This window comes from Artemia sp. Qi Xiang Cuo, chromosome 18, assembly GCF_049724085.1.
Source record: "Artemia sp. Qi Xiang Cuo chromosome 18, ASM4972408v1, whole genome shotgun sequence".
Classification (NCBI taxonomy): Eukaryota; Metazoa; Arthropoda; class Branchiopoda; order Anostraca; family Artemiidae; genus Artemia; species Artemia sp. Qi Xiang Cuo.
Genome location: NC_142811.1, coordinates 45,793,701 through 45,818,390, shown reverse-complemented (window position 1 = coordinate 45,818,390; position 24,690 = coordinate 45,793,701). Strand labels below are relative to the sequence as shown.

The following is a 24,690-nucleotide window of genomic DNA, read 5'->3' as shown; positions in this document are numbered from 1 at the left end:
ATAAAATAGATAGCACACCGATTTAAAACACCAATATCTTCAAAATAACTAGCAACATATGGAATTGTTTATACCATCCCCGATAGCCGTCCGATAGGCCAGGACAAACAATCTTCACTGCATTTTCAAGTTTTATACCTTAGTCCATATTAATGGCTTCACAAGGTTGTTCTGTCACGCGAGGTGTTGACGCAAAAATATAAAACGGACTTTAAAGACATTAGCATGAGTTTATAATAGGGAAGGGACTCAAGAGAAAATAACATTTCCTGTACAATATGAGAAAATATCTGAATAATGTCGAGAAGCATACATCTTATCTTTCTTTTGGCTGGAACGGACTTTAGGAAATAATACAACAAATGGCTTGACGTTACCTGCATGATTGGTGAAATGCATTTCAGCTTGGATTTGTTTTGATGGAAAATGGATTTACGACACTAAAAACACTCCGTATTGAATATGCACATGCATAATAAATACTATTTTTAAATCGGTTTTCTCTTAAACATAAGGTACTTATTTCCATTGATGAAATTTATTCTTTTACGCTTAATTAAATTATCAGTCATTCAATCGAATGATGTTATTCGAAGGCCCACGCTGAATGAACAATTATTATTGATCAGTCGATAGGGAACAAAACTAAAAAAAAAATCGGAATCTATCAAAAAACAAGTTTCCTAATATATATTTTTGTTTTTAGTGGCCCTGTAAGCAAAGAGTAAATGAAAAAAAACTTTTTGTATTTTTTGAAGTTTATATTTTGGGAAGCTTATATCCCAATAAGTATTTAAGCATTCCCTTTGTCACTGTATTGTCATAGTCGTCAAATAGACGACATATTAAATTCTAAATTAATTCCTCATCAATCCAATCGGCAGTATATTGTCTTTGAGTGGTCACTATAATCAAATTGCTAGGTTTCAAAATATGAAAAATTACATTCTCCTTAAAAAAAAAAAAAAAAAAAAAAAAAAAAACGTATGGTTTAACATTACAGTTTATTACTTTTTGCGAAAAACTTGTACAATAATCAAAATCGCCATTAAGATGAAAAAAAACAGATTACAGGTATTTTTGAGCCCTTCTAATTTTAACATAAGATTATAGATAGTATGGTTAATCAGATTGAAATAAATTGGAACTTAACCTCCTTAAAATAGAATTGAGACTTAAATTGATTATTAATTTTTAATAATTAAAACCAAAGTAATTTTTGTTAATATTAAACATATTAATTTTTGAATTTGTCTTTACGTTGACATAAAGTTTCACCAAGTTCCTTGACCTGAGTTTTTAATTCAATAATGAAAAGCTAGTAAAAACGTATGAATGACACCTCGTTGACAAAAATGAAAGAATCATTTTCTTGCTTGATTGAACTTGAATTTTTCATAAAGTAAGAAATCTCACCGGTTAATTTTTAGTTAGCAAACAAATAACATTGAATTAAAGATTTAGTTCCCAAAAGGGCACATACCCAAACGCAAGCGCATAAATGAATGTTATTTAATACTAAGTATTTGTTAAACTATCGATGAATATTATCCTATTTTGAGCTAAATAACCTTTCTCCAGACTATGTTATTCCATTGTTTTTTCTATTTTTATTTTGTTTATTGATACCTCTCTCTATTTTTAGCTAAATATACTTTCTCCGGACCGTGTTATTGCATTATTTTTTTTTTTCTATTTTTACTTTCGTTATTGATAGCTCATCAATCGTGCTATTTGCAAATTGAATGGGAATTTTTTGGAAAGCATTTGAACAATAATTATTCAAATCTTGCAACTCTTTGTAATAAAAATGTATTTATTCTTATCGTCCTAAAATATTTAGTTTAACACTTTTAGAAAATTAGACCAATAATGCTATGAAATTATTTACTTGACTTAGGTCTCCTGCTGGGCGCTGCTCGGCGTAGAGAGTATCGTCTCCCTCCTCTATCCGCTGCGGTCAGTGCGAGCGTTTGCGCTTCTATCGGTTAGTGGAAAGAGGTAGGATATGTTTGAGGAGATATGTTGTGAGTGTGCGTTTGTATGTAAGTAGAAATGGGTACAAGAGCGTTGCCAGTTTTTTAATTTTGTTTTTTGTTATGTTTTTGGAGTTAAATAGTAGCCGAAGTATAGTTAAAAGGGAAAAATTAAAAGATAAAGTTGAAAAGTGGTATCATTAAAACTTTCTTTGAGGTCTTTGTAATTTGTAAATATGTCGGTGTATTTTTGTGTAAAAGAAAGTTATACTGATATATAATTTAGTTTATTTGTTTTACTATGATTAATTTAATTAGTTTATTTTGATTTTTTTTTACTATTATTATTTGTTTTTTATAGGGGACACGTAGGGATATTATCGGGAAGAGTTTAGAGGTATGGTAAGAAATAGCCACCGTGTGAAGGGCTTCCTATTGGGAGAGGACGCCCTTTTCCACGGGAATGGCATTTTTTTTCTTTTATTCGAAAGTTTTTGGTAAAATATGGTGACTTGAAGTGTGTCCAGTTTGGCTGCAATTTAATAAAAAAAGAGTAGGTGCCATCTAGAGTTAAAATTCGATTCAATTCAATTCAATTCAAACTTTTTATTTCCTCCGAATACGAAGAGTAAAAAAAGAAATAAATAAAAATAATAACCGCTAATCAACAGGCCATAAAATTATCTTAAACTATATAACAACAAATACGCAAAGGCCTTCAATCAAAATTACCACACAAATTAACACTTCATTCAATAGATAATAAATTAACAGTTCACAAATTAACACTTCATTCAAAAATTAAATCAAATAAAATAAATTAAGCTTCGTGCACAGCTCTATATAAATTATGAGAAAAAATATTTAATTTGGATAAAAAATTCTTTTGCTTTTTTTCCAAAATATCAACAGGGTTTTTTATTTTATATGCATTCATTAAAAAAGTATTTTATTCATATTTATAAAAGCGGAAAAGGAAATTATAAAAATAAAAAATTGTGTTTTTTACATGCGAAATATTAATAATTCTAAAAACCGGTATAAGCTATGAAAAAAATAAAATTTGAGGCAAAGCGACTGTATTATATACCCGAGCCAGTGATTTCCGAGAAAGAAGATCGCGGAGACAAATTACTGCCCCGAAACTAGACGCTATTCTACTTTTAACTGCTTTAGAAATAGAAGCACGGCATAGAGCTAAAGTTGGTCCATAAGGCACACCAAGATATAAAAAAGATTCCAAAGGTTTTAAAATACTATCATAAATACGGACCGAAATTTCTTAATTAACGAGATCATTAGCCTTAGGACCAAGAATTAAAAACTGACACTTTTCAGTGCAAAAACGAAGTCCATGTTCGCTAAAAACCTATGCAAAAAAATCTACATTTTGTTGAAGTGACTGAAGCGATCGACTCAAAAGTAGTAAATCATCTGCGTAAGCAATCCACGACAGAATAACCTTTACCATAAATAAAAGTCAACTGAATTTGATCAAACAGCCCCGAAAAAGTAATATTGAAAATCAAAGGAGAAATAATGCTTCCTTGTCTCAGCCCCCTACATAACTTAACATTATAATCACTAAACTGATTCTTCAACTTAATACGAATACGAGAGGAGCCATACTACTTTTTTAAAACCAAAACTACTGGTAGTGGGACATTATTCTTCAGAAGCGCAGTCATAGCCCAAGAATGGATAATTGAATCATACGCCGCCGCAAAATCTAACGCAAGTGTACGACGAATTTAAAATTTGTCGTCACTGAGAGGAGGTGGGTTTAAAAAATATAAAAAAAATATAGTTACTGGGCTTGTCAACTAATTTGAACAAAATGACTATCTTAAAATTTTTATTGGATGTGTTTGGAGAATTTATAGGCGTGAGAAGGGGGCTGGTTACCCTCCAATCATTTCTGACTCTTAAAAAGGGCGCTAGAACTTTCAATTTCTACTCCAATCGATTTTAATTTTCAGATATTGCTGATAAGGCCTTTTGACAATCTGAATGCACCTACTATTTTCTGATTTAGTTCAACTTTCCCCTCAATATTTCCTCAGATTTTCACTTCAATATCCTCAGCCTTGGTAATACTCACTACTGAAGCAGTAGTTGTAGTAATGATAGTTTTAGTAGTAGTACTGGTGTACAAGTATTGTCTTTTGGTCAATTGGTTTTTATGACTCTCTGAAAGTTCAGACTTTACATCCTAATCCTTTCCTGAGACACGTTCTTTCGATAATCTTTACGTACATAATGTGTGTTTGATTTAGTTTAAGTTTCCCCTGTACATTCTCTCAAATTTTTACCTTCATACCCTTAGTCTTATTAGTACAAGCTTAATAGTAATAGTGGTAGTAGTTGGAGCATTAGTAGCAGTAGTTAGTGTTGTATTAGTAGTATTTGTGGTAGCAGTTGCATTATTAAGTTGACCTTTTGGTCAGTTTATCATCCTCCTGAGGATGCCCTAAAAGTTTCAGCTTGATATAAAAATAATTCCAAGTTTTATAATGCCAAGTCTAATATTATATTGTAACATAAATTTTATGATATTTCAAAATTAGACGAATGCACATATAAAATAAATCTACAATACACTCAGACTTGTTACGAGAATTTTAGTCGTCTATGATTTTCTATATTAAATTCCTTTATCCCTTTATCAAGGTCAATTTGTGCTTCTCTTTCAATTGCCAATAGTGCAAGTGAAGATAATCTTTCTTACCCTTTGGAGTTGCGGCAGTACGTCTTCAATCATCGAATGCAAGAAAAAGATCTTTCACACGACCCAGCATTCACAGGAATAGCGAAGTACAGTTTAAATAGATAAAATATGAGAGGAAACGCACATTTCAAGCGTTTTTCAGCAAAAACAGATGCTCTTTCTAGAAGATTAGGGTATTAAGTTGGAACTTTTATAGAATGCAAAAATGGGAAGATAAATTAACCAAAAGGCAATATTGACACGTTACTATTACTAACAGAACTACTACTACTACAACTGCTATTACTAGTAGTACTGATACTACTACTACTTTCACTACCACCACCACAAATACTATTTCTGTAGCAACTACTATCAAGGTTAAGGATACCAGACAGAAAATTTGAGAGATTGTTCAAATAAAAGTTGAGCCAAATCAGAACATGCTATCATGGGCACCCATAAGCTGAATTCCCGGGGGGGGGGGCAAACCTCGTCTTATTGGCACTTTTAATGCTATAGAAATCTCAGAACAAAAATATAAAAATCAAACAGCATCATTTAGCCAGGGGGGGCGGGGCGGACGCCCCCCTACGCCCCCTTATGGGCGCCCATGCCTGCTATGTACATATAGATTGTCAAAAAGCCTTATCAGCAACATCTTTGAAAATTAAAATCGATTGGAGTAGAAATTGAAAGTCCTAGTGCCCTTTTTAAGAGTCAGAAATGATTGGAGGGTAACCAGCCCCCCTTCTCAGGCCTATCAATTCCCCAAACACATCCAATGAAAATTTTAAGATAGTCATTTTGTTCAAATTAGATGACAAGCCCAATAACTATATTTTTTTTTTTAATATTTTTAAACCCACCTCCTCTCCTCTCAGTCACGACAAATTTTAAATTCAAAATACATCTAATTTTAACTCTAGACGTCACCTACTCTTTTCTTTTTATTAAATAGCAGCCAAACTGTACACACTTCAAGTCACCATATATTACCAAAAGCATTCCAATAAAAGAAAAAATTGCCATTCCCGTGGAAAAGGGCGTCCTCCCCCAATAGGAAGCCCTTTCACACGATGGCTATTTCTTATAATACCTCTAAACTCTTCAGGATAATGTCCCTACGTGTCTCCTATAAAAACAAATAGTAATAATAAAAAAAATCAAAATAAACTAATTAAATTAATAATAATAAAACAAATAAACCAAATTATCTATCAGCATAACTTTCTTTTGCAAAAAAATACACCAACATATTTACAAATTACAAAGATCTCAAAGAAAGTTATAATGATACAACTTTTCAACTTTATCTTTTCATTTTTCCCCTTTAACTATACTTCAGCTACTATTTAACTCAAAAAAAAAAAAAAATTACAAAACTGGCAACGCTGTTTTACCCATTTCTACTTACACACAAACGCTCACTCATAACATATCTCCTCAACCATAACCTACCTCTTTCTAATAAACTCTTGAACCAACAATTCCATCCAATCAATATCCACTCGTTCTTTCCACCTTTCTGTTTCACTTAGACGCGCTATCATATCATGCAAAAAGATTTTTCGCATGTGCTCAGGACTGAAATCGTATAGGTCTACTGACAAGAAAAACTACTAATTTCTGACAAGAAATAACCCCAATTTCTCGGGTTACTTCTACTATATCTTTATCTGCCCATATATTTATAACGGGGCAAACTGTACATTCTGCCTTTTTATAGACTGTGATGGTAATTCAATCAAAATATCCTACTCCAAATCATATGAAAAATATTCATTTTCTATCAGCAATTTACTCCCTTGCAACTCAGCACGTTAAAAAAAAAAAAAAAAAAAGAAAAAAAAAAAAAGAAAAAAAAAAGATAAACCATCACATCTATTCCGCCAGTTATTAGAAGAAAAACAAAGATCCTCTATCAAATTTCGAATGACATTTCTATGGCTCAAAAAAGAGCATAAACGAGGAAAAAATTAAAATTAAAATAAATGGAAATTAAAGGGAACATTTTTCCTTATCAATAAAAAAATAATAATAATGACCCATTAATGAAAGAGTATTTGATGACCCGCTAATGAAAGAGTAAGAGGGAGGAGCTGTTTGTACGCACCGAGAATGAAGCGCCAGAAATCATCTCCGGTATACTTACTGTTATATTATCTTTATACAGTGCTTCGAATATACAAAATTGTGAAACAAAATATGTTTAGCCATGTATTATATATAGTGCTGGCGAAGAAAGTCCAAAGATTTGGTTCTTTAAATTTCTTGAAACGTTAAAGTCGAAGCACAAGATGTGTACTCGACGACTATGCGGAAAAGGTCCAACTTTAGCATAGTCCAAAGACAGTAGAAAGGAATGTGATTTCTATTTTTACAAGATAGACACCGCGTCCTGTGCTGTACATGAGCATCAAGAAGAAGAAAGAGAGGAATGGGGGGCTTGGTTCCCCCTCCTCCCATGAAATAATCATTGTTTTGGCAACTTGTTATATATTTTTCATGGTTTTCCTTTTCTCTTCATCCTACCAGTAAGTTTTAGCCCACGCGTCTGTTATGACTAGCTAAATTATTCCCAATAACGTTGTCTGTGAGTCCCTTTCCTTATGATGGTCTCAATTAGGGGGGGGGGGGTTCTCTCCTCCCATCCCCATAGATTTCAGAAACACTCTTTTTTGGTATTTTCGTTGACAATACCGGTTTCGGCATTTTCGTTGGAAAAACGAAAACAATTGCCCCCCCCCCTAGACTTTGAAAAAACATTTACCCCCCATCCCAAAATCTTCATGAATTGGCCCCACTGCTTTCTTGTCGCAGGATGTGTATACGCAAGAGGTCGAGTTATTACTTTTTCCCCTAAGAGCGACGGGCATCCGAAAGAATGTTTTCCTTCATTCAGCACTTTCGTCTTTTTAGACTTTTAAAACTTTACACTGGAAAACGTAGATACGCCACTCGAATCGTTCATTCACGTATATTGCACTAGTTCCGTCATTAATTGCCTCTGTTTCTAATAGCTCACGCTCCCCTCACTCAAATTTCCTGAATGCACTTACATATGTATGTACAATAGCTTGGACCTGGGGCTTGCATTAAGACTTTTGGATAAATATCGAAACTTAATAATATTTTTGACGTTTCATACCCCTATGTTCAATGGTTGGTATTACATAGCAATAGGGTATTATATTTTTGTGAAATAGCACGCACAATAATATTGATTAAATTTTCACTGAGAAAAAAAATGTAATAATATTACTAAATAATTACAAAGTACAAGAAAACAGGAAGCTATTATGATAAAGCAAATATAAGCATTCAAAACCGTATACAAGTTCGAACCAATTTCCCCAAAATTCCAAAAAACAACACTGATTTCTTTTTCGCTATATAATTGTCACAGGAAAAACATATAAAAAGGCATTTTTTTAGGTCAGCTCCTGCTCAAGAAAGGTACTTTTCTTAATTGTAAAACTCCACTCCTTTGAACCAAGATCCTGGGTAGGTCTTATCACAATAGTATGAAGAACACATACATCTACGAATGTTTTGATGATACCATCATCAAACAAACATAAAGGCAATTTCCAGGGTAGTTCTTTCTCCCTGTAATAGCTGTAGAAAAGGTACTTTGCGGTGTTTTAACCCAGCCCCCTTGAACAAAAATTATAAGTATGGCCCAATTAAACTTCAAAATAATTCAGAAAATTGTTTAAGCAGTTCAGAGCTTTTTGCAAAGCAATTTAAGCTTCATTGCAAGCAATATAAAAAAGCACACCGCAGCCTAACAGAACCTCATTTTTTTCGCGTTCTGGCAAAAAGAAATTAACTCACTTTGATTTTTACGCCCATGGAAAAACATATCATTAAGTGTAATTATGTCCAAACAAATGTGTTGCGCCAATTGTCATCTCAGTTCAAAAAAATGGATATTTAGAATAATGTAATTGTTTTCTAGAAAAGAGATCTTCATGAAAGATCTTGTCACTAATTTTAAACAAGATTTTATTATGATTGTTAATTAGAAATCATTTCATGATTTAGGCTGATGATATAAATAATGCAATAATATATAACAATAAACAAATAAAAACGTAATTAATAATAATAATATAACACGCCATAACTGATGAAACTTTACCATGGTTTATAAATTAAATTATTAAAAGTGTTTGTAAATTTCTACTGTATGCTTGTTTCGTCAGAAAAATTGTTTTCAGTAATATTTTACTGTTCGCAATATTATTCGAATTCGAAGTTAAGGGCATAAAATAGGTCAGTTAGTAAATACAACGTATAATGTTTTATTATTTACTGAAAAATTCCGACTTTATAAGTTGTTTAACAAACAGCATTTTTAGACGTATGTACGTATAGGCATGATAAAAAATATATCTTGCTTTCTTAATGAAGAAGAAGATAGAACATCATTAGGACATTAGGACTTTTTTTATCTGCCTAAAATGTTTATTTCTTGTCTTTCTGATAAGTGCCTTGTATTTATTGTCTTTCCCTTTATTTTAGTCTCGCTAAGAATCTCAGTGTGTGTAATTGGTTCAGCAGCTGTGAAGTCAGTTTATCCATGATCTTCTAACATCAATATAAGTTTTAAATAGACAACAGTGCAAGCAAGAGGTCAGCATTATTAATAAAATTATCAACTTCTTAGTAAGATAAATGCTTCATTAGCAATTTATACTGTCCTAATAAATTTAATAGCCAAATAGAAGCAAAAGCTTTTTTATCGGGGTTTAGTCAATTAATAATATAACAATCTGTTTTTCAAATTTCGGATATTTTGATGTTTTAGTTTCAGTTTTAGAATGTTTTCAAACGTGTTAAGTTTCAGAATGGGCTTAATATTGTTTATATATTTTTTCCTCAGCAAAACCAGTAAAAAAAAAAAAAACTAATTAAAATCAAAAATTTCAGAGAAAATTTGTAAATTTCGTTTTTTCAAGGAGCATCACAGCGGTTGCATCTCGTGATTAGGTCCCATACAGTATATTGTCACACACAAAAGTCAAATCCTACCTCTTCAAACCTCTTGGAAAATGGCCATAAACGGTTTGCTAAGCCATTCTCAGTCACAGAATCAGCAGGGTAATACAGATCAAGATGAATAATTTCTATGACCAAACTGGCTAAGCATGGGAAGATTAGGAAAAACTAAAGAAGGAGAAAAAACGAGTCATAAACAGTTTGCTAAGCCATTCTCAGTCACAGAATCAGCCGGGTATTAGAGATCAAGATAAATAATTCCTAAGACCACACTGGCTAAGCATGGCAAGATGAGAAAAAAATAAAGAAGAAAAACGAGGATATTTCCAGCCAGTGAAATTACTGGCTGGATTCTATTTATTTTAGTAGTTGTTTTTGTACGGTTTGTTTGTATTTATTTTACTGGTTTTGTTTTAGAGTCTTTTTTTATTCTTCTATCTTTGCACTGAAGACGGCTGAGCGGAGGTTTTGGCCGAAATATATGCAATGTATTTTCACTCTTTCACTGGCTGGAAATATGCCCGTTTTTTCTTTTTCTTCAATTTTATTCTCATCTAGATAAAGATAATGAAAGTGTGCTTGAGCATACATTGCCCTATTGATGCTTCCATTGCCAATAGCTTGGCAAAAATTTTTTGGGCGATTATCTTAGAAGTGTGAAAATGTCAGATACGACCTTTAGGCATAACAGTGACAATATTATATTTTATGTGGAAACCGGGTTGAGTATTAGAGTAATGAGAAAGCATCTGTTGTGCTGTAATAATAGTTTTTTCAATTGACAGTTGTTTTGTTTTTTTTTACAAAAAAAACCTCTCAAAACCCCTTGCTAAACCTTGGATGTTCTCAGTGATTCTGGCTGAAAAATCTTATACCGAGTCCTTAATAAAACCAAACAGAACACATATAAGCCTAAACCAAGGAACTTTGGATCAAATTCTTTGTTATAAGAGCGACATAGATTAAAATCAGGCTAAACAACTGGGAAATTCGAATAATAAGTTCGTAAGATCATTAGAAAACAGACTACTAAAATACTGGTAACAAATTTCCAACCATATACAGAACTGAATAACGTTAAGAGCCTTACATCTTAATGTTCTAGCACAGTTAAACGGAGAAGGTCTCTTGGCAGTATAAACTCATTGGTGACAATACAAGGACAATTGCTGATATCCATTTGCCGAAATACTACTCTGTAAAAGTCCTTGAAGAAACTCAATCACTTTATTCTTTCTACTGGATGTTTTCAAAAGCTTTTTTACATTAAAAAAGAAATCAAAAGGTTTCTTATACATTACATGTATGATCTCTCTTAAATTTATTTGCGGCTAATCTATGACAAGAACTGAGATCTGTGCAGTATTGATGGCCACTGAGATCCGTGCAAGTAAAAACTACTCATGAAAAACCCTTGAAGCATAGTTAGCAGCCATATACTTTTTACTTGCTGTGTGTTTTCACGTGCCTTTTTACATTCGAAAGGGAAGTAAAGGCTTTTTTACATACATCACACGTATATGGTCTCTCACCAGTGTGTGTCCGTGTATGGCATTTCAACGATGTCCGTTGAGAAAAGGTCCTCTCGCAGAATTGACAACGGTACGGTTTTTCACCAGTATGGACTCTCATATGAATATCCAAAGTTTTAGGATGAGCATAGGAATTGTTACATATTTTACATTGAAAAGATTTTACATCAGTATGGTTTTTCTTTATGTGTTTTCTCAAGTGGGCAAGGAAAGAAAAAGCTTTGTCGCAAGAATCACATTTGTAATTATCACCGTTGTGGATTAACATGTGAACAGACATATTTTTTTCTGTGGTAAACATTTTACCACACTTAGAACATTTATACGGTTTCACAATAGTTTGACGATTCAACGGATCGGACGGAAGTGTAATAGTACTACGCCTGTAAAGCCTCTCAGAATCGTGACCTTTTCGGTCATGAATTATGTTGTGACGAGTCAGCTCTGACTCTTGAGCGAAACTAATTTTGCATTCCTTGCATTCGTGGGATAGTTCTTTCGAGCCGTCGGAGCACTTAATGGATGAAGATGTTTCCAGCTTAATGTGCGGAAGACTTTCATACTGATAGTCACAAATAAAATTTTTGATTTCCACACCGGTTTCTTTTTTTATGCATATAATAACCGAACTATTTTTCAAACACGTTTGGTGATCTTGTAGGTCACTATCCATACTAGGTTCTGATTTTATGAAAGTACTGGGTGAATTGATTCCCCACGACCTTTCACGGTCTTCCAAGGGTTGGTGAGTGAAAGATGACGCAGCATTTTCTACATCTGAAATTAGAATAAAAGATTTCGACAAATAAAGGTATGAACGTAAATATAATGATTACAACTACAATGTCCCACCTGAGCTGTTTCCAGCACAACGAGCATCCCTTCGTCACATAATTTTAAAAATAAACTTGAAAATATGGGGAAATAAAGAAAAAATGTTAGCATAGAGATAAGAATTTAATCCTCCCGATTCCCTGGTAAAAAATTCTTCAACCCCTTGTTTGAGCAATTGTTCCTGCAATTCCCGATGTGCATTCGAATGAAGACTTTATAAAAATTTCAGAAGATTCAACAATCATCTAAAACTTCGATAAAAGATTAGTGGCATGTCAGATATTAAATTATATATAGAATTTAGGATTAATAATAATAAAAAAAAATACAAGAGCATATAGGATTAGAATTTTTTTTTGCTGTTTGAAATATTTTCCTTACAAATAAAGACAATGCTAAAAGATAATTTCAAGACACTTAAATTCCTGCTAAAAAAAAACCGTTATTTCTGTATTCTTTTCCTTGTATCAGCATATCCAAAAATTCCGGTCCATTAGCAATTTCAGGGCAAATATCTTCCTTACGATCAACTTGTCACTTTTCATCGTCAACTCGTCACCAAGCGTGACATAATAATACGTTATTATGCAACAAGTGCAAAGTAAGTTATAGTGAAATTTATAATTTTTACTATAGCTTTTTGAGTATTACTATCTAAGCATATCGGATAGCCTATCCTCTTGTAACAAAGCATACAGGGAAATGGCACATGCTTTATCTTCATTGTGCTTTATTAACGGATAAATAAAACAAAAACAAATAAAAACGGATATATAAAGTGCAAAAACTGGTTAATTTCTCTTTGATTTCGCTTAGATTCAAACGCTTGAAAGTCTTAACAGCAGCATTTTGCAAACAAAATTTCTAGCATGCTTCATGATTATCCACTGAGAATCAAAACATATAGGCCTACTATTTCTAAGAATTGAAATCTTGAGACATCCCTGTTGCCTCCATGAAAGGATCTTTGTGATTCCTTAAAGATTATATTTTAATTTTTACCTCAATGCTAAAGACTAGCTGTCTTAAACAAATTTCAATATTTGACAATATTTCAGTTTTCATTCAGCACTCCAGGTGTAAGGTTATAAAAAAAAAACCGGTTGGATTATTTATCTTTGTCCAAGAGTTACTCAAAGAAAGGAAAAAACCGGTTGGATTATTTATCTTTGTCCAAGAGTTACTCAAAGAAAGGAAAAAACCGGTTGGATTATTTATCTTTGTCCAAGAGTTACTAAAAAAAAGGAAAAAGTCGGTTGGATTATTTATCTTTGTCCAAGAGTTACTCAAAGAAAGGAAAAAACCGGTTGGATTATTTATCTTTGTCCAAGAGTTGCTCAAAGAAAGGAAAAAACCGGCTGGATTATTTATCTTTGTCCAAGAGTTACTCAAAGAAAGGAAAAAAACGGTTGGATTATTTATCTTTGTCCAAGAGTTACTCAAAGAAAGGAAAAAACCGGTTGGATTATTTATATTTGTCCAAGAGTTACTCAAAGAAAGGAACAACCGGTTGGATTATCTATCTTTGTCCAAGAGTTACTCAAAGAAAGGCAGTGGCTGATTTGGATATTTTTTTTTTTGACAAATAGAGCGTATTATACTTGGTGGGGGTTTTCAAATACCCCTTCGCTTATAAGTACCGACGATTGCTACACAGAGAGTTGAACGGAAAGTAAAATGATTGATCCCGCAGGTATTTCAGAAATTATAGATGCAATTAACACAAAGATTGAGAAATTGGACCCGATGGGAAGACAAATAAGTGGTATTCAGTCATATGGTTACATGCTATCCGAAAGTATGAATGCCACAATCACAAAAACTGCAGGGCGATTCTCAGGCAGTACAAAAAGAATTAGAGAATTTACATTCAGAACTGAGAGTTGCAAAAAATAGAATTAGTCAGCTTGAGGCAGATGAGAAAAGGACAAATTTAATTATATATAACTTTGCAATCTCACCCCAGCATAAAAACTCTTTGAGAGAAGATGTTACTGCGATGTTTAATTCTTCAAGTCCAATTTTAGGTATAGAACAGCGAGACATTAAGGATACGTTTAGATTGAAAGCAAATAGTGGTTTAAGGCCTGTCATTGTGAAATTTACAAGCACAAAATTCGCGATTTGATCTTAAAATTTAGCCGTAGTTTTAACAGTGCCAATTTGGCTAAGAGCCCCGATTATACCAAGCACGAGGGATCAATTTGTGACAGGGTGAAGCCATTTCCGGAGAAAAAATAATAAATATGCTGAGCTGCAAGGGAGTAAATTGCTGATAGAAAATGAATGTTTTTCATATGATTTGGAGCAGGATATTTTGATTGAATTACCATCAAAATCTACAAGAAGGCAGAATGTACAGTTTGCCCCGTTATAAATATATGGAAAAAATATATAGGTAGATAAAGATATAGTAGAAGTAACCCGAGAAATTGGGATTACTTCTTGTCAGAAATTGGTAGTTTTTCTTGTCAGTAGACTTATACGATTTCAGTCCTTAGTACATGCGATAAATCTTTGTACAGTATCAATACCAATTTGTTGATTTTTAATTGTTCCTAACTACTGAATCATTTGAAAACATGGTTGTCCAGGAATATGTAAAATATAATTAATTCAATTTGCTTATTACGTAATTGTACTTAATTATACACTTCTATATATTAGATAATATACACTTATTTTAATTATACAAATGTATATAACCAATTGTATATTTTTAAATTTGTTGTTCATTGTTTTGCGCCAAGGCCTGAAGATGGTTGGAAAGTTTTGGAAGATGGAAGATGGCTGGAAAATTTTCGACTAATTTAAATTCTTGTAAAATTCTTTATGCTCATGACTTTTTGAAAAACATACACGCGAAAAAAATACGTATTATCACAGACAATTTCTCGATTGTTTGATTATTTGGACAACCTTTACTTCAAAAAAACATACCTTCGTACATATCAGGTGATTCGGGCTCTCTCTTAATATGGGAGGCAAAACAAACAGAAATGGCTTTAGGAATATCTTTCTGTTTAAGTGACATAGAAGGATTTGTGCTACTAAAAGTTACTTTGTTGTTAGCTGGCAATCCATCTTGTATACCTGAAACAACAAAATACATAAATATAATTGTAGAAAGTTATAAAAATGTAATCGTAAAAACAGTTATTTCTTACAGCCCCGCTTCAGACACGTGGCCAAAAGAAATTCGGACCGATACATGCCCCCCCCCCCCCAATACCTCCAGATATTCTAGTTTTCGCACAATTGCTTACATTTCCCTTCTTTGGGTTTTACTTCTCTCTCTCTCTCTCTCTCCGTCTCTCTCTCTCTACCTCTTGACATACATCATGCCAAACTGACTCTGATGGGTTTTCTCTCAGATTCCCAGATTGAGCTTGAACATTATCTGATTTTTTCTTCATGTTATTAAATTTTGTATTGTAATGAATCCGAATTTTTTATATATATATATATATATATATATATATATAAATCAGTTTTAACCATATTTTTCCAACACCCAAGGCCACAAAACCCAAATTCCTGGAAACAAGTAGTAAATTACAGAATTAGCACTTGGAAGATAATTTCGATACTTGCGAAAATAGGCTTCATAAAATTCTATAGTAAAAAGTTGGATAGTATTTATCCTGAAATTGAAAATAGATGCCCCCCCCCCGATCGGTCCCTCATTCTTAACACTAAATTTGGATATTTTTTCTCAATGCATCAAGAATAAATCCTCTAACACAACAGCCCTGTGATGAAAGGTTTAAATTTTTTGTCAAAGTGCGCTGAGAATGAAAGGACTTAATTATAGCTTTTGCCTTAAAAAATAAATTTCAAATGCTTTTAAAGGCATTCAGTAAATAAAACACTTGCAACTACTAACTTTATTTGTTGCCCACTAAAGAGTTTACAAAAAAGACAAAATTTAGCGTGAAAAATAATCTCTAAGTGTAATCGCCTAAAGCATCATCTGTTGGATAATATTTTTTCGATTTAAGTTTTAGGCCACTCTTTAGTTTTATTATATATACGTTCTTTAAATTTCATGTAATTGAATATAATATAACACATAGATAAAATAACACGTTTTATAGTATATATTATATGTATATATAACATAACTTGATATAATATAATAAATTTAATTTAATATAATACTCAAGAATACCCTCTGGTCATTCAAAAGACGCAAAAATCAGTTACGGTTCGGATTTCTTACTTACACTAAGGCTTGATGAGTGGCGGGGGAGAGATCAGTAGCAGGGGCGCAGCTAAGGGAGGGGAGGGGGACCGCATGCTGACGCCTTGGAACTTCGGGCGTCTTAATTTAGCTTATGTCTCCGCATATGTCGGCACACTAGACAATTTTGCCGATACATTCTTTATTCCCCCCACCCCCCAAACTCAAAACCCTAGCTTCGACCCTGACCATTAGTCATTAATTTTTGTTTCCTTAATAATAAGTTTTATAACTAGACAGGGAAAAAGAGGCCATTAACTGTCTTGCTCTTCCCCTCGTTTGTGAATATGGAGCGAATGTTGTAATATTGGAAGGTATAAAATTTCTGACATTAACGCTGAAATATTAAATTACTTTACAATTAAGATACTGTTTTTGCATTTTGTGGAGCTTGAAAAGGGATAAGGTTACAATTACGTTTGCGTTCTACCTTTTGAGCTTAGCAACTCAGGAACAAATAAAGAAAAGGCTAACAATACAATAAGAAAAGCAACATTACCACATACAGAGTCTCGTTCAAAAGTTTTTTTTTTTAATGACGTGAGCCTTTAAATTGCTACTCCTTGATTTCGCTTTCTTCAAAATAATATTATAAAATAAATATACTAGCATTATGAAATAATAATGAAAACTATAAAAATATGCCACAGTTTTACGTGTCTAACCTAGGTTCGATCAAAGAGAATTCAGGCAGAAATAAAAATCTCACTTTAAAAATCGTATACTTTATTGAATTTAAGATATGTTAAATTTAGAAATATTTCAATGCCAATTTTTTTTCTTTGTCCAAATATAAAATTCTTGGCCTGAGATAGGGATAATCAACGATGGCTCACTGGTTTCCCATTTTGGGGGATGACAGCTCTTCCAATAAACCTTGCCCATGAGCTAGACAAGCTCTGAAGACCCTGAACACCAGTTTTGCATACTCTGGGAGCCCTGAAGACCAGTCCTAAATCATTTTGTGTAACAACTCTTAATTTCTGGTTCTTGCTGAGAGCTTCTATCAGTGGATTCAATTGGAAGGAAAATACCTTTTTTTGTATTTTCACTGAAAAATACCTTTTTTTGGTAGGATTACTGGGAAGGCCGAATGAAACAACAAGATTGACCCCCCTAGACTTTTAAAAACACATTCTGACCCCCCCCCCATGATTTGTTCGAACATATATTGAACATTTGACTCTTCCAAATTTCAAGAGCATTCCCGGCGCAAAGATAGATACACATACTTTCAACTTGCTAATATAAAATAAACTAAATGTACAGAAGAGACCTCACTCATAAACAATAGTTAAATAAAGAAAGTAGCGAGAATTGCAAGAAAAGGCAACAAAAATGGATTAAGTAGCATTGATAGTGGAATGAAAATAACGCTAGTCGTTAAATATGGCATTACAAGAGAACGATCACAAATATTGATTGCTGCGAAAGAGCTTCTCTGTACAGGACATATCATATCATTTGATACTGTGAAACCTCAGTTCCGAGGTTCTCAGATGTGATGTCTTAGAACCTTAGTTATAATGACAAATTTATAATTTTTGGAAAAATGAAGAGAGAAAGAGAAATAGGCAAGAAAAATCAGCAATAGAAAAACAGAGCGAGGAGTCACGCAAAGAGAGAGAGAGAGAGAGAGAGAGAGAGAGAGAGAGAGAGAGAGAGAGAGAGAGAGAGAGGGAGGAAGGGAGGGGCAGAGAAAAAAAAAGCATAACCAGAGGGAAAGGGGGCGAAATAGAATTTCATATTATTGAAAGGTCCAGAGCCTTAAGATTTACAATCCTTCGTAAATGCGCGGCCGGCGTTTACTCCCGCGGAAAATACCCCTCGTGGAAAATATTCTCCCCCCCCCCCCAGATGGTTGGTCTCTAATCACTTTCGACTTATTAAAAAAGGACTAGAACTCTCAATTTCTGATCTATTGAGCACCCTCCGAAGTTTCTGCGACCCTGATGTGGAGGTGTGGATGACAAAGGGGCAGTCCCCCTCCTGTATGAAATAAATTCTGCCTATTTTGGGGTCTAATGCTACTCTTTACTTTCATAATAAGAACTTAGACCAGAAATATTCCCAGAAACCACAAGGGAATGGATATTATTTTCACATTTTTGATATGTTTTTTTTTACAGTTTCTTTTGTATCTCCCACCCCCCAAAAAATCCTGGTTATGGCCCTTGGGAAAATTCATCAATTTCTACCACCACCCTCCCTTCGTCTCTCCCTTAGAACTAATTCTGTATTTATCTGATGGTTGAATAAGAGCCATCAAATAAACGTTTTGGCATTAAAATGCACCCTTTGAGGTATCTCCCTCCCTCCCAAACTACAAAACAATCAGAAAAATCCGCTGTAGAAGTTTAAGTGCCATTTTAAGTTTTGTAATTTTTCCATTGTTTGCAGATAGCATTAGTTATTGGAAAAATACGGACGTTCTTCGCGGGGGAGTTTTCTGCAGCAAAAGGGATTGTCTCGGGGAATTTTAAGTGGGGAGTAAATTTTTGGGAATAATTTCCTTTCAGCGACGATATATTTTCCAGGAGATATTTTCTGCGGGGGGTATTTTCCGGGGAGATTTTTTTTTTTTGGGGGGGGGGTCTGCACGCCTAGAACCGTGAAATGACATGCCAAATAATTGTCTAAAGTAACCGAATGTCAAACTAAATTCTCGATAACTATGGGCTTTTTTAAATGTAATTCATTATATGGTTGAAGAAAGCTTGGTTATGGCAAAAAAACTAGGAGGGGTAAATAATAAAAAAAAAGAATGTGCTACAGATTGACGAGAAATTAACTTTTTGTGACAGTTCTTTTCTATTAAGTTAAAAAGCTTATAAAATAATCTTATATTAAGTTACAAGTAATTTTCTACTGAATTAAAAGTATATAATAGAAAACTTATGAACGATTGAGTCGAATCACAACACCAAATAACAAAGCATCAACACAGAGATTACAATAGACAATCCCGTTTGTGAACGCCTCACAGAGAGGAGGAGGGGGTAAAACTAGGCATATAGTGACCCAGTTATGGCAAGGGGTTGACTATGGGGGATGCGTGATTCGATGAAGCTATTCTGACATTCGGAAACACTAAAATTACGATCATCAATTAGGCTTGTGAACCATTCAGTTAACAATTCGCACCTGGAAAACATACCTTTCATATTGAAACGTGGTGACACCATTTCACAGAGACTGGAATCAGGTTCAATGGGTGTAAACATATGTGGATGCATTGTTGCAGAAATATTTTCTAACTGTTCTTGCTTAATTGACACAAAAGAGTTAGCAGCTCCCAAAAGATAATCATTTTGAGGATCAATCAATTCATCCTTGATTTCTGAAAAGATAGAACTAAATTAACACTTCGATAAAACCATATTTTTTTTTCATTTATAATTTATTCTCTGTAATATAGCTGATTTTTTCTAATAGGCCGCGTTTGAATTTTAGGTACTCCTGTACTAAACGCACTCTTTTATATACTGCAATGCAAACCAGTCACAAAATAGACCGAGACGTGTGATGAAAAACAGGTGTACGCTGCTTTGTGGGATATAAACAAAGGCAAGAAGTCAATAACTATATTTAAAACGTTCAACTCGAGAAATTACGAACGGCGTACATAATTCGCCATGTAATCGTGTATAATTTTGATTTTATCGACAAGTGTGATTATAATGTGGCATGGGAATAAGGTAACACATCAATTAGTATGTCCCTGGACCGTCGTATATATGCATATAATACATAATAGGGGCGTTTTTTCACAAAACAATTTGCTAATATATTACATCTTTTGTCAGAAAACCCATAAAAGTGAAATATTTCAACAAAGATATTACATCTTTGGTCGTTTTTTTGCAAACGTCTTTCATCATTCTGCTCTGATCAGCGGTCTGAGAACAATGATGAGTAGATCATCAAAGTTCTTTCATCATTGTTCTATATGGCAGAACAGTGGCGGTCTTCAGACTTTTTGTAAACATAAGTGAGCTGTAAGATCAAACAGTTCGTGGTAACGACCTGTAAGTAAGGAGCGACCCGGCTCAATGGTAACCGAAACTCTAAAAAATGGAATTTTGATACCAATAGATACATCAAAAGAATCAAATTTTAATTATAATTTCAAATATATAAGTTTCATCAAGTTTAATCTTACCCATCAAAAGTTACGCGCCTGAGAAAATTTGGCTGATTTTTGACAAATGGAGGAAAGACCCCCTAAAAATTATAGAAACTTAATGAAAATCACACCATCATATTCAGCGTACCATAGAACCCTACTGTAGAGGTTTCAAGCTCCTATCTACAAAAATGTGGAATTTTGCATTTTTTGCCAGAAGAAAGATCACGGGTGCGTGTTTATTTGTTTTTGTTTTTTTTCCCAGGGGTGATCGTATTGACCCAGTGGTCCTAGAATATTGTAGGAGGGCTCATTGGAACAGAAATTAAAAGTTCTAGTGCCCTTTTTAAGTGACCAAAAAAAATGGAGGGCAACTAGGCCCCCTCCCACGCTCATTTTTTCCCCAAAGTCACCCAATTAAAATTTTGAGATAGCCATTTTGTTCAGCATAGTCGAAAATCTAATAAATATGTCTTTTACGATGACTTAATCCCCCACAGTTCCCAGGGGAATGGCTGCAAGTTATGAACTTTGCCCATTGCTTACATATTGTATTGGTTATTGGGAAGTATACAAGTAGAAAGGGGGGTCCGACTCCGACGATCACCACGTGGTTTATGGTTTTCTCACTGAGAATGAAAAAACAGGAATTTTCTCACTTGGAAAAACAGGAATTTTCTCACATTTATGTCTGTTTTCATGGATGGTTATGTGTGTTGTTCGATTTATTTGATGTTTTTCATGGATGGTTATGGATGATTTATGGTTTTTGTCAGTGAGAATGGAAAAACAGGAACTCTGTCACTTTCATGGATTATTGAGTCATTAATCAAATTGTTTCCAGGCAAGGTTAATTAATGTCTGACAGATGACGTCAAGTTAATTAATGTCTGGAGTTCTACCAAGAGAAATGTCTCCGGGCAAAGTTTAGATCACACCTGACAGATGATGTCGTGATTGATTGATTGACATGAAAGGGGAATTAATTTGTTGTTCTAAAGAGAATTGATTCATGAAAGGGAATTAATTTGGAGTTCTTCCAGAAGAATCGTTTCAGGCCAAATGTTTTGATCTTAGCGTGCGAAAGGGTTTCTTTTGTAATTTCAAATGTGAAAGCATAGGGATGCTAAACAAAAGGAACACGCTAAAATTACGTTTAGAGATTATTTGGGCGAAACCGTTTTAACCATTTTATGGAATTATTTCCGCGAAACAGTTAGAGACATTCTAAAAGATGATTATAGAAGAGAATTTGAGGCTAAAACTCTGTGGTCGTTATGATACACAATTTCGATTTTAACAGTGTCGTAAGGTCCTCTACCACAACCCAAAGGGTTCCGATCCCCCTACCCCAACCCCAAAGGGTTCCAATCCCTCTACCCCAACCCCGAAGGAAGCCACCGGTCCTCAAAGGTCCACTGGGCTCCCAAAGGGCCCCCCGGCCCTCAAGGTTCCCCCAGACCCCCCCCCCCCGGGGCCCAAAGGGCCCCTCCCCCCTTTGGCCTCCCAAAGGGGCCCCTCTCCCTCCATCTCCTCCCTCCGCCCCTCCCCTCCCCTTCCCTCCCCCATTTTTTATACTTTTTTTGTGCATTGAGACACAGAACGACCCCCTCCCCCCGGCCCCTCCCCCTCCAAAGGTCTGATTTTTCAAAGTTCATTTTGAATTTCCTTCGTTGAAATGCAAGAGTTGGAATGTTTCAGTAGTGTTTGGTTGTGGTTTACCTTGTCACAGTTACATTTTCTTGATTTTTCAAAGTTCATTTTGAATTTCTTTCGTTGAAATACAAGATTGGAATATTTCAGTAGTGTTTGGTTGTGGTTTATCTTGTCACAGTTACATTTTCTTGATTTTTCAAAGTTCATTTTGAATTTCTTTCATTGAAATGCAAGAGTTGGAATATTTTAGTAGTGTTTGGTTTACCTTGTCACAGTTACATTTTCTTGATTTTTCACAGTTCATTTTGAATTTCATTCATTGAAATGCAAGAGTTGGAATTTTTCACTAGTGTTTGGTTATGGTTTACCGTGTCACTGTTACATTTTCTTTATTTTTCAAAGTTCATTTTTAATTTCTTTAGTTGAAAAGCACGAGTTGGAATATTTTAGTAGTGTTTTGTTGTTGTTTACCTTGTCACAGTTACATTTTCTTGATTTTTCAAAGTTCATTTTGAATTTCTTTTGTTGAAATGCAAGAGTTAGAATATTTCAGTAGTGTTTGGTTGTGGTTTACCTTGTCACAGTTACATTTTCTTAATTTTTCAAAGTTCATTTTGAATTTCTTTCGTTGAAATGCAAGAGTTGGAATATTTCAGTAGTGTTTCGTTGTAGTTTACCTTGTCACAGTTACATTTTCTTGATTTTTCAAAGTTCATTTTGAATTTCATTCATTGAAATGTAAGAGTTGGAATATTTCAGTAGTGTTTGGTTGTGGTTTACCTTGTCACAGTTACATTTTCTTGTTTTTTCTATGTTCATTTGTAATTATTTCTTTTTAATGCAAGTGTTGGAATGTTTCAGTAGTGTTTGGTTGTGGTTTACCTTGTCACACTTACATTTTCTTGATTTTTCAAAGTTCATCTTGAATTTTTTTCGTTGAAATGCAAGAGTTGGAATATTTTAGTAGTGTTTGGTTGTGGTTTACCTTGTCACAGTTAAATGTTCTTGATCTTTCAAAGTTCATTTTGAATTTCTTTAGTTGAAATGCAAGAGTTGGAATATTTCAGTAGTGTTTGGTAGTGGTTTACCTTGTCACAGTTAAATTTTCTTGATTTTTCAAAGTTCATTTTGAATTTTTTTCGTTGAAATGCAAGAGTTGGAATATTTCAGTAGTGTTTGGTTGTGGTTTACCTTGTCACAGTTGCATTTTATTGATTTTTCAAAGTTCATTTTGAATTTCCTTCGTTGAAATGCAAGAGTTGGAATATTTCAGTAGTGTTTGGTTGTGATTTACCGTGTCACAGTTACATTTTCTTGATTTTTCAAAGTTCATTTCGAATTTCTTTCGTTGAAATGCAAGAGTTTGAATATTTCAGTAGTGTTTGGTTGTGGTTTTCCTTGTCACAGTTACATTTTCCTGATTTTTCAAAGTTCATTTTGAATTTCTTTCATTGAAATGCAAGAGCTGGAATATTTCAGTAGTGTTTGGTTGTGGTATACCTTGTCACAGTTACATCTTCTTGATTTTTCAAAGTTCATTTTGAATTTCTTTCATTGAAATGTAAGAGTTGGAATATTTCAGTAGTGTTTGGTTATAGTTTACTGTGTCACAGTTACAATTTCTTGATTTTTCAAAGTTCATTTTGAATTTCTTTCGTTGAAATGCAAGAGTTGGAATATTTCAGTAGTGTGCTGTTGTAGTTTACCCTGTCACAGTTACATTCCTTTAATTTTTCAAAGTTCATTTTGAATTTCTTTCGTTGAAATGCAAGAGTTGGAATATTTCAGTAGTGTTTGGTTGTGGTTTACCTTGTCACAGTTACATTTTCTTAATTTTTCAAAGTTCAATTTGAATTTCTTTCGTTTAAATGCAAGAGTTGGAATTTTTCAGTAGTGTTTCGTTGTGGTTTACAATGTCAAAGTTAAATTTTCTTTATTTTTCAAAGTTCATTTTGAATTTCTTTCGTTGAAATGCTAGAGTTGGAATATTTCAGTAATTTTTTGTTATGGTTTACCTTGTAACAGTTATATTCTCGTGATTTTTCAAAGTTCATTTTGAATTTCTTTCGTTGAAATGCAAGAGTTGGAATATTTCAGTTGTGTTTCGTTGTGGTTTACCTTGTCACAGTTACATTTTCTTGATTTTTCAAAGTTTATTTTGAATTTCTTTCGTTGAAATGCAAGAGTTGGAATATTTCAGTAGTGTTTGGTTGTGGTTTACCTTGTCACAGTTACATTTTCTTTATTTTTCAAAGTTCATTTTGAATTTCTTTCGTTGAAATGCAAGAGTTGGAATATTTCAGTAGTGTTTGGTTGTGGTTTACCGTGTCACAGTTACATTTTCTTGATTTTTCAAAGTTCATTTCGAATTTCTTTCGTTGAAATGCAAGAGTTGGAATATTTCAGTAGTGTTTGGTTGTGGTTTACCTTGTCACAGTTACATTTTGCTGATTTTTCAAAGTTCATTTTGAATTTCTTTCATTGAAATACAAGAGTTGGAATATTTCAGTATTGTTTGGTTGTGGTTTACCTTGTCACAGTTACATTTTCTTGATTTTTCAAAGTTTATTTTGAATTTTTTTCGTTGAAATGCAAGAGTTGGAATATTT

General features: G+C 33.6%; 1 protein-coding gene across 4 annotated transcripts in view; it reads right to left on the bottom strand.

Annotated features, from left to right (window-relative positions):
- Positions 1–7,852: 7,852 nt before the first annotated feature.
- LOC148941550 (uncharacterized) overlaps positions 7,853–24,690 on the bottom strand; it is a 144,779-nt gene continuing 127,941 nt past the window's right edge. For all 4 annotated transcript variants that reach the window (XM_089104443.1, XM_089104445.1, XM_089104444.1 and 1 more), the window contains 3 exons: positions 19,457–19,639; positions 14,997–15,149; positions 7,853–11,999 (listed from right to left, as the gene is read on the bottom strand). In XM_089104443.1, the coding sequence (XP_088960569.1) occupies positions 11,134–11,999; positions 14,997–15,149; positions 19,457–19,639 (1,202 nt within the window). In that variant the 3' untranslated portion in view covers positions 7,853–11,133. The remainder of the gene's footprint in view (positions 12,000–14,996; positions 15,150–19,456; positions 19,640–24,690) is intronic.